Source organism: Panthera pardus, unplaced genomic scaffold, assembly GCF_024362965.1.
Source record: "Panthera pardus isolate Hobbes unplaced genomic scaffold, ASM2436296v1 HiC_scaffold_8, whole genome shotgun sequence".
In the NCBI taxonomy this organism is placed as follows: domain Eukaryota; kingdom Metazoa; phylum Chordata; class Mammalia; order Carnivora; family Felidae; genus Panthera; species Panthera pardus.
Genome location: NW_026527013.1, coordinates 52,827,099 through 52,837,674, shown reverse-complemented (window position 1 = coordinate 52,837,674; position 10,576 = coordinate 52,827,099). Strand labels below are relative to the sequence as shown.

Sequence of the window (10,576 nt, the reverse complement as noted above, 5' to 3'; positions counted from 1 at the left end):
TATGAGTGAAAAAACCTCCCTTACGTAGCTCAGAGTCACTTTTTATTCACTCATTCCAGGGTTTTGGGAAGCCCAGCTGTATCTTTCTGGAGTTTTGAGCCCACATCTCTCTCCCTGTTGGGGAAAAAAGCAGTTTTGTGTGTATGTGTTGCTGTTCCAGTGAACGAGGCTCTTGTATCCGCAACTCAAAGAACTGAAGGTCTGCCATCGTATATCATAGAACCTTTATTATTTTTCCTCTAAATTCTTAGAAACGTACATAACGCCCGTGCTCTAGTTATGACACCATTTATAGACATTTAAAATGCATCTTCATTTATAAATATTTTACATTTGGTCCATAGAACAGATAATTTTTCTAAATAATAGTGTAATTTTTTTTAAAACAGGCTCTGTATATAGTTTGAATATGTATATATTACATATATTTTTTTTATATAGAGATAGATTTACTTGATGTTCTGAGAATAAATCCTTATTGCAAAAAAAGCATATATGATAATACAATATCTTCTCCCCCAGGGCAAATACTAAAAAAAGGTACACATATTCACAGTTCTCACAGAAATTGTACGACACGGAATATTGTGCTATATAAGTAGGTTTGGATGGAAATCAGTTAGGGGATTTCTTGCCAAACATCTCAATTAGATTTGCTTACAAACATTAAGTACACTGCATTTATCTTGGAAAGACTTGGTCTTAGTTTCACATTGAAGGACAAAGAGAATGTCAGAAGTCTTCCTGCCCTTATTCTAAAGGAATTCACACAGGCTGGGGAGGTGGGACCATGAGACACAGTGAAGGGTTCCTTTCATCCTAAACCCTACAATGTAACAACACGTAAGCATCTTGATCATGGATTCACCAGTTGGCATGTGGGATGCCTTAGCAATGAGACTATTTTACAGATGACCTCAGGAAAAGGTCTGAGATTCCCTACACATTACCAAGTAAGACCCTATATACCACGCGCGAGGATGAACGTATAGGTGTGTGCCTTTCTACGTGTACACGTACTTTTTGTTTTCTCTACAAGGATGTGCTTAATATTCTGAGGGTCATACCTTATTGCGAGAATTGGTATGCTGGTCACTGTCGGATGAGAATGACAAGAGATTAAAAAACCCACGGTCACAGTTAATTCACCATAATTATTAAGGATTAGTCGTAAAACACGATTTGTGAGCTAACTAGCTAAGGAGCTACGGGGCACAACATACAGTTTGCTACATGGGAACCCATCTTCCTGGCAAATGAGAAACGCTGAGTCACCGGAACTTGCAAGAAAGTGTCTTTGCCAGATTTGCTGTCCACCAGCACCAGCACCACCACCACCACCACGGAGCCCAGTTCCGGAAAGAAACAAATAGTACTTCTCCACGAAGTAGTTTAATCTTGGAAGCACTTTGGGGGGGTGGGGGTGGTCGGGGTTAACACTAGCTCCTCAGTTAGTGGGCTGGGGAGATTTTCCTGGCAGTGAGGGGATTCCCGCTGAGGAATATGAATGAAGAAGGCAGCATTTTGACTAGGGGCGGCAGTGAGGACACAGCAGAAAGGGGAGCCAGAAAGAGAACCGCATCCATTTTGACTCAAGGACAGACGAACCTTCGCCTTGATTTCCTCCGCACCTGATCTGCGTTCCATAAAATGGGGCAGCCTCAGAGAAACTGGGGCTCCTGATTAGGGAATTTCCCCAGAGGGACCTCAGGCCCCCAGAATGGCGATAAAAAAATCAATTGTGCTTGTGGCAGTTTTCCAAGGAGGGAGCGAGGGAGAGCTGGGCGGTCTGGAATGATGGCTGTTGGGCCAGGTGCAATCAGAATGGCCTGGCGGGAAGGGGGCAGGGAAGGACGCTCCACAGATTGCTGGAGATGCAGCTCAGGGAACAAGGATGGAGGTCCTCGGAGGGGGGGGGGGTTGTTTTATCCAGCTGCCTCGGGAAGGATAAACAAAAAAATGAAAGTAAGAGCTCTGCCGGCTCCCTGCTTCGTACAAGTGAGCTCTCCCTGGAAATCCCCATTATACGAAATGCCCTTTTCGTGTGTACAGAGCAGCGTTCTGACGGAACCGAACTCCTGCGAAGTCCGAGATAAGAGTCGTGGGTTTCGGCAGTAAGAGAACAGTCAGGAACATGACTAAAAGCCTCGAGGTGTGTGGCCACACCACACCACACTCTCAGGCAGGATGAAAAGGATTTATCACACAGTCACAAAGGCTGATTGCTTGATGCTTATGGGGCCCAGATTAAAAAGGTCACCAGCCTACAGGTGCTGGAGCCGTGGGGTATCTCTGCCCCTGGCGGGGCCCACCGGGGGTGTGACTGTCCCCCACCTCCCCTCTCTCTGCATGGTGATGATGTCTGGACTCGCCGTCACTCGAGGTAGGTTGAGACAGACGGTATCTTCAGACAGCAAGCGGTGGTCACGTTCAGCCAGGTCAGGGGGGTGAGAGTGTCGGGTCGGGGAGCCGCCAGACGCCCCTAGATGTAGGCCTCTTTGCTGGCTGAGCCGCTGGCCTGGGGCTGCTCTGGGCCGTTCTCGGGGCGGACGATGTCTTCACTGGGCTGGATCATGACCTGGATGCGCTGCGGGCGCCAGGGAGAATTTGGGCTGTGGGGGGAGGAAGACCGGCCGCTCCCTTCCCCCACCCCCCTTTCAGGTCTGTCCTGCCTGCCTGTTCTGCCTTCAGAGTGCCCCCCCAGACTCCAGCCTCACCCCCACATCCTCCATACTCTCCCATGTTCCTACCCGGGCCGAGTGGCATCTGTCACATTTGGGTTATTGTAATAGCTCCCCGCTGGCCCTCTCCCTGCCGCTCCTGCCCTCCCCACCACTTACTCCACTCCAGCCACACTGGTCTCCTCACTGCTCCTCAGGCACGCCAAACATACACCTGCCTCAGGGCCTTTGCACTCGCCCTGTCTGGTACATCCTTCCTCTCAGATAATTAGCTCAATCTCTACCTCCTTAGGTCTTGGCTCAGTGTTACCTTCTCAGCAAGGCCTTGCTCAGCACTCCCTAAAACCCCTTTCTACTTTATTTTTCTCCACAGTACTCATCCTTATCTAACACGTTTTTATTTTGTTAATTGTTGGTCTTCCTCTACTAGAATGTAAGCCCCAGGAGGGTGGGATTTTTGCCTATTTTTCTTACGGCAAAATGTGTCTCTAGCACCGATAATACTGTCACATAGTAGGGGTTCAATACGTATTTCCTGAATGGATGTCCCACTACCTTCTCTACACATATTCCCTGAAATCCTGTCCCTTCAGATAATGCACTGTCTTCAGAGATGCCCACCTCTGGGCCTTTGCACAGGCTGAGCTCCCCTCCTCAAATGCACTGCCTTTGCCTCTCTGCCACTCCAAGACCTGGCCGCCTTTGGGCACTCAGCAGAGGATTGTGGAAAATGAAAGCATTGGGCCTGGAGTTGGAAGAAGGGGCTGTAAGCCTCAGCTCCTCTAATGACTTAATGACTTACTGCAAGGGGTGGGGAAGTATTTTATCCCACCTGATCTCAGTTTCTCCATCTGTGAAAGGAGGAGCCTGGCCCAGGGGCTACGCACAAGCCTCCACCTTGTCCTCCTTAGGCCGCAGACCATAGAGCTCCCTCTTCTGGCTCTGATTGGTCTGGAAGGTCCATCTTGGTAGAAATAAGGTTGAGAACCACTGATCCCAGGCCCTCCACATTCTGATTATCCACTTCTCCTCAGTGAAATCTCAGCATGCAGTTACTCCATCAATATCTCTAGCACTTGGGTACTTGCAACATGGCCTTGTTTCACTTGAGAAGTCCATATAATTTAACAAAGAGCTGGTATGGGCCTAGAATGTGCTAGCAGGCCCCTGCTGAAGGCAGCATGCTTTACATTATCTTTCCTCAAGGGTAAGACCATGTTTTGTCTTTATCAAGCCCACAAAAGAGGTCTAGAGTAAGCCCTCAATACATCCGACCCTACCCTTCACCTGTTTCAAACCTTTGAGGCTCCCCTCTGCCCTCAGGAGAAAGTCCAAAGTTCTTGTCCTAATTTTCAAAGCCCTTCATGAGCCTGACCTTCTTACATGCCCAACCTCATCTCTTATCATCCCCTCTGCACCCCTCTCTACCATTCAGTCACAGTGCTCTGCCTTCAGTTCACCATATGCAGTTTATACCCCTAGGCCTTTGCAAATGCTTCCTTTCCATCCCCTTCTAGAAACATTCTTTCTGTGCTTCTACTTTTACCGCTGGCTCATCCTTAGGCACCTTCTTAGCTATCTCCTCTTTCAAGAAGCCTTTCTTAACCCTCCCCAGCCCAGGCAGGGCTAACCCACCTCCTTGATTTACCCAAATCATGGCACTTCTAACACCCTATTGTCATTGGATATTGGCCTGTCTGTATCCTAACTAGACTGTGAGCTCCGCAAGGGTAGGGGGCTGTGCCCAGCACAGCAGGGTAAGGGGACTAGCAATCTAAAGGGTGTAGAAGGGGCTTACCTGCTTCAGAGAGCCCTTTAAGGTGAGGAACATGTAGGCCATGTAACCAGGGATGAGGACCATGGAAGACAGAGCCATGAGCCAGCCCACGCCCTGGCCCCACTTGGGGAAAACGTAGTTCCCCATGGTGAGAGGAGTCATCTGCACAGCGCTGAAAATGAACACGCCCTGGGGAGGGTGGAGGAGAGGGGATGGCGCACAGTCAGTCACCCAGATTGGACAATCGAGGCCTCTTTCTAGACCCTGAAGCTGATAGGTCCACTGACCACCTCCTTCGCCGTGAGGTTGACCCTCATAAGGGCCCAGTATCTTGGGAATCCTGCACCCAAGGCCACTGCTGGTACATAAGACATCTTTGTATAGAATAGAAAAAGGCACCCACTTCGGGAAGGACCAATAGCCAAAGGTTCCCTCTCGGTGACAACCAGCAGAAAATGGCAGTCCTTCTGGGAGGACCAGTTTGAAGTTGGTGCCCTCTCTGGGAGGACCCTTCCTCCAAGATAAGCAGCTTGGCAAGCAGAATGAGGACTGGAAATCAGCCTCTGGTCGTCCATCAGCCCAGTGTCTTTGTGCAGGACACAACATACAGAGTGGCCTAGCCCCCACCCCAAGGACTGGGGCAGCCCTCCTAGGCCTGCTCATGCCTCAGCTTCCTCCTGCCTAAGGCAATGAAGGATGCTGAGAATAAGAGGCCTCCCTTGGTTTGAGCTTCAGAATCGGGCCCGCCTGGTTTGAACGCAGTACCAACTAGCTGGGTGATGCTGGCAGGCTGATCCTGGGTCCCTCAGCGGTAAAGCAGGCACAAGAATGCCTATTTTGCCGAGGTTTGTGAGGATGGTGTAATGTACCATGTAACGTACCACGGTACCATGCAGGGCACAAAGCAGATGCTCAGCAAACTGGAGGCAGTAGTATTATTACGGAATGGGCGCCTTTGCTTCCAGAAGTTTCTCTCTGGACCTGAGTGGCCCCAGGGCCTGGTCTGGCCTCACGCTAACAGGGCTGGTCAAGCCTTGTCCTTACCGCTACAATGATTGGGGTGAAGAAGGACCAGCAGAGTTTCCACCAGATGCAGGGCCTGGAGCCAACCATCTCTTGGATGTTGTCATAGAATCGGTTGACACCTGTGACATTTGGAGCAAGAGCAGCAGGGATGAATGAGCTCGAAGCCCCAATCTGCCACTTTCTTGCAGTATGACCACGAGTAAGTCACCTGACCTCTCGGAGCTTCCGCTTCTTTGTCTGTAACAGGGGGCTAATGCTCCCTGGGGTCCTCGCGATCTAAGCATTCAATAACCAACCCCCCCAGCGTGTGGGTTGTGTGGGAAAGCCAGGCACCTTCACATGAAAATACCCACCAACAAAAGGATATGCTCATAAAGATGTCCCCGCCTCTCTCAATGTCCCTCCCACCCAACAGCTAGCCTAGACATTTCTTCAAGGCTCTGCTGGACAGGGCGTTTTCCCCTGATGATCTGATGCTATAAGCAACCGGGGACAGACTGCAAAGAAGAACCTCAAAGCTGGCAGAAAATCACAGGTGTCATGAAGTTCCCAAGACTGACATTGGGCATTGCCCGAATTCTAAGCAGAGCCACTGACCAGTGAGGATCTGACATTAGGCCAGTTGGGAGTGAGGCGGGAGATGACAAGGAGGAGGAGGAGGTGAAGAAGGAACAGTGGCTATCAGGGACTAAGAGGGACCCAGGAAAACAGTTCAAAATCGTCTCGCTGTGATAATCAACGTGCAGGGGAGGATTACTTTGGACTATCACGTAGCGGGGTCTGGAAACTTAGGCCATAAAAAAAACACAGACACACATAAAATCACTGTTTACTCCATTCTTTGTTCTAAGGTAGTGCATACCTTTAATTATAGCCCCATTTTTGTTACATATTTAACTTCAGAACTTTTTTTTGTAGTTTGTTTGTTTTAAGTAGGTTTCATGCCCAATGTGGAGCCCAACGTGGGGCTTTGAATTCACGACCCTGAGATCAAGACCTGAGCTGAGATCAAGAATCAGACGCCTAACAAACCAAACCACCCAGGAACCCCTGGTTTTACTTTTCTAGATAAAATCTCAAATGCTCTTATCCCAAAATTTATGAAGAAACTTTGGCTCCCATTTCCGACGAATGTATTTAACTGGTCTTATACCATCTTCTAAGCATAGAATCTCCTGTGCTAACTTCATCAGATTGTTGTAAGGACTAACGACAGTTGACCTTTGAGCAATGTAGCAGCCAGGGGCACTGATCCCCCAACATGCAGCCAAAAATCTGCATATAACTTCTGACTCTCCACAAACATAACCACCAATAACTTACTGCTGAGTAGAAGCCTTACCAATAACAGTTGACTAATACACATTTGGTATGTTCTATGCATTATGTACCGTGTTTTTACAATGAAGTAAGCTAGAGAAAACAAATGTGATTAAGAAAATCTGAAGGAAGAGAAAATACATTTATAGCACCGTACTATACTGAAAAAAGTATCAGAAAAAACACTGCACTATATTTACATGCAGAATAAGCAGACTGTGCCATTCCAACCCGGGTTGTTCAAGGGTGAGTTGTAAACTAATGTATAGAAAGGGCTTGGTGTTCAAGTTGTCTTTGTTGAATGATAACTGAAGAAAGGAATGACTGACTGAATGAATGAATGAATGAGGGAGGGTAGGAGGAAGGAGAGTTGACACTCACCATAAAACCAGGAAATGGAGACACATTCGAAGAACACAAGGAAGAGTAGGCTCATGCCGCTGGCAGAGTAGTAATCAAACAGTTTGAAGACATAAATGCCTCCCTAAAAGAGGAAAAGTAGTAAGAGGGGGTCCACTTCCGGCCAGTGCCCAGGACACGCAGTTCACAGACCACATGGCCTTTGCAGTCTGGCCAGGTAAGTGTTAGACGATGCTGCAGGGAGAAGGCTTAAGGGAAGATTGAAAGAAGCATCGAGGGCCCAGTGACTGTGAGAGGAGGTGATCACTGCCTCCCTGGGAATTGGGAAGAAAATGTCTGGGGAAGAAAAACATCCCATTCCTGGGAATGCTGGAGGACTGAGAGAGGAGCTGGTCATTAGAGCCAGCTCTCCACAAAGTTAAATCAGTTGTGCCTCTTCCCTGCTTAAAAACTTCCATGGATTACACAAGACATAAATATAACACATCAAAAGTTGAGAGATTAAAATACAATACAATACAATACAATACAATACAATACAATACATTGCAATGCAATGCAGTACAATACAAAATACAAATGGCTTTGGACAGCAAGGTCCTGCATGATGTGGTTCTGCATCCCCAACATCTGTCCCCTCACTCCCTCTGCTCCTCAAACTTACCAAGCCCATGCCCACCTCAGGACCTTAGCACCTGCTATGCTTTATTCCCCCAGCTCGATCTTCCCCTGGCTGTCTCTTCCTTATCATTTGAGTTTCAGCTCAACTGCCACTTCCTCAGAGGGCCCTCTCCTGACTACTCTGTCTGAGGTAGCATCTGTCTGAGACCACTCTCACTGGTCATTCCCTGTCCCACTGCCCTTTTTCGGGGGGGGGGCACTGAACACTCTCTGAAATGATCTAATTTGTATGTCAGTCTTGCCCACCCAAGTGTAAGCCCCAAGAGAGCAGATACTGTGTCTGTCACGTTAACTGTTGAATCTCCAGTGTCCTGCTAGGCCCACGGTGAATGTTTAACAACTATGGAGGAATAAAGGAATAAATGAACAATATTCTGGGAATGAGCTATATTTGAATCCAGGGGTAGTTTTGCCAATCATAAAGCAGACCCACAGGGCTGAGGTCATGGCTTTAGGGTCATTTATATTTATTGTACAATTCATCAGCTATATGTATGCCTTCTGACTAGACCAGGAGGGCCTTGAATGCAGACAGGAGTGCTCATTAATATCGATAGAAAAAAGAAAAGTGGGAACAAGAAGAAGAGACAGTCTTGATGTCAAAGGCTCAACTCCAGCTCGACTCTCCAGTTAATTTTTGTGAGTTTTTAAAAACACAGTCTCTGTATCCCTTCCTCCAGGAAGCAGTCCTGGGTGCCCCTGGCTGGGGTACGGGCTGTATTCTCTGGCTGTGTCTTATCATTTCTAACTCAGTGTGTGTGTTTCCCACCATCCCACCCTAAGGGCGGGGACCCTGTCTGACCCACTGCTGTGTGTACAGGGCTTGGAACAGAGATGGTGCTCAACGAAAAGACGAAGGGTGACATAGTACAAGGCTGGGGTGGAGAGGACCTGGAAGTGGCTGCACCAGAGGCGAGCCACGTGCCCAGTGAGCTCACCTGGGTGATGTTAGAGAGGCCAATCAGGTAGGACACGATGCAGACGGCAGCAATGAAGAGCTCCCTGCGGTTGCGGAGAAGTCTGGGATACTCGTCCACCAGGGCCGTGATAAAGCCCTCCACGGTGCAGAACTTCAAGGGGGTCAAAGGTCAGCCACATGCAGCGGACCCCAGCCCCAACCCACCCAAAGCCTGACTCTCTGGGGCAAGACCCAAGGGGTCCAGCAATGTCGGGATAGCAGGGCTAGGAGGGCCCCAGGATCCAGGCCTGATTCTGCCTCTGCCTCTCTTTGTGACCCTTCCCTCTGGACATCAGTCCAGGGAACTCGCCGGGGTCCTTTCCCTCTGGACATCAGTTTCCCCATCTGGAAAATGGGGAAAGTGGATGAGCTGATCCCTGAAGTCTCATGTGGTGGAACAGGCTAGGGGTCTGAAACTCTTGACCATCTTCCTGGGGGCCTGAGACAATGGCCTCCTCTCCCTGCTTATTCCCAGACCCACAAAGCTGGCTGGGGGCTCTTCAAAGTGCCAGGGAGGCCATCCTCACCTGGCTGTCAATGCCCAGCATCAGCAGCATTGAGAAGAAGAGGATGGCCCAGAGGGGAGAGATGGGCAGCTGGGTCACTGCCTCCGGGTATGCCAGGAATGCCAAGCCAGGGCCTGTGAAGTGAAGGGTAAAAAATAAAACAAAAAAAAGGTACTGAGCCCCTACAGCATACCCAGCACACTACCCACGTTCTGAGTTTTATTGCATTTCATCTTCAGAGTAACCTTTTGGGTGAGTGTCGTCAGCCCCCCTTTTCCTAGATGAGGATACAGAGTGCGTGTGGGCAGGGGAGGGAGTAGGGTTATGTCTGGAGGCCAGGGTGCCAGTGAGATGAAATGAGGGACTTTGGTGGCTTGACCAGCAGTGGGGACAGTGCGGGTGCAGAGAGATGACCCGATGGAGAGATAGTGAGGAGGTGGAAAGGGCAGGTCCTGGTATTGGCTGGTTTGTGGAGTGAAGGTGAAGGAAGGGTCCAGAATGATGCTGGGGCTGTCCTGGCTCCTGGACGGTGGTACCTTTGGGGAGCACAGGGAAGGAGAAGGCTTAAAGAGATCAATATTGTGTTTGAGCGTCTGGGTAGGGGGTAGTCAAGAGATCAGGGGAAACCTTAGAAGGAGAAGGAAAGAAACTGTATCCTCCCTGGGTCTGGCTCAGGAAAGGGGGGGTGGCGGCTGGGGAGTCCCAGAGAAACGAGCTGGCCATTGGAGGGAAGATGACATCAGTGGAGAAAGTTCCTTTCCACATGACCAGCCCAGTTCTCCATGATTGAGAAGATGCCTCCCTGAGCCTCAGGGCCTCTGTTGTGTATACAGTGGGGCCCTCATCTCACTGCTTTCTTGGGTGAGTAGGGAGGTGAGGGTTGCCTGGGGTTCTCCTGGGACCCTGCAGCACTGATGACTGTGTGGTGAACAGAGTGGGTACAGCCTGCTTGGTGAGGACGTGTTTGGCAGTGGGACAAAAGCAAAGATTCAGGCACTTTGTGTTAGGGTGGTGAGCATGTCTGAGTTGGAACAAGGTTTATATCCCAGGGGGCAAGAAAGAGTCTGTCTCCTCCCTGCAAAAGGCAGCATTGTGCTTGGAAGAGCCAGTATGGTCACGGGATTAAGAGCCCAGGGTTCTTGATCGGCTAGGTGGATGTTCAATTCCAATTCCACCACTTTTCTAGCTTGGAGAACGTGGTCCATGAGCCTCAGTTTCCTCACCTAGTAAATGGGATAACAAAAGTGTCTGCTACATCGTGTTGGAA

The 10,576-nt window shown here is 49.4% G+C and overlaps 1 protein-coding gene across 1 annotated transcript in view; it reads right to left on the bottom strand.

The window, feature by feature from the left end:
* Positions 1-207: 207 nt before the first annotated feature.
* The window catches only part of SLC6A1 (solute carrier family 6 member 1), a 43,524-nt gene continuing 33,155 nt past the window's right edge, over positions 208-10,576 (bottom strand). Inside the window, exons 11-16 of the mRNA XM_019428147.2 lie at positions 9,331-9,443; positions 8,784-8,915; positions 7,186-7,288; positions 5,503-5,603; positions 4,480-4,647; positions 208-2,587 (exon numbers count right to left, since the gene is read on the bottom strand). Coding sequence (XP_019283692.1) covers positions 2,483-2,587; positions 4,480-4,647; positions 5,503-5,603; positions 7,186-7,288; positions 8,784-8,915; positions 9,331-9,443 — 722 coding nt within the window. The 3' untranslated portion in view covers positions 208-2,482. The remainder of the gene's footprint in view (positions 2,588-4,479; positions 4,648-5,502; positions 5,604-7,185; positions 7,289-8,783; positions 8,916-9,330; positions 9,444-10,576) is intronic.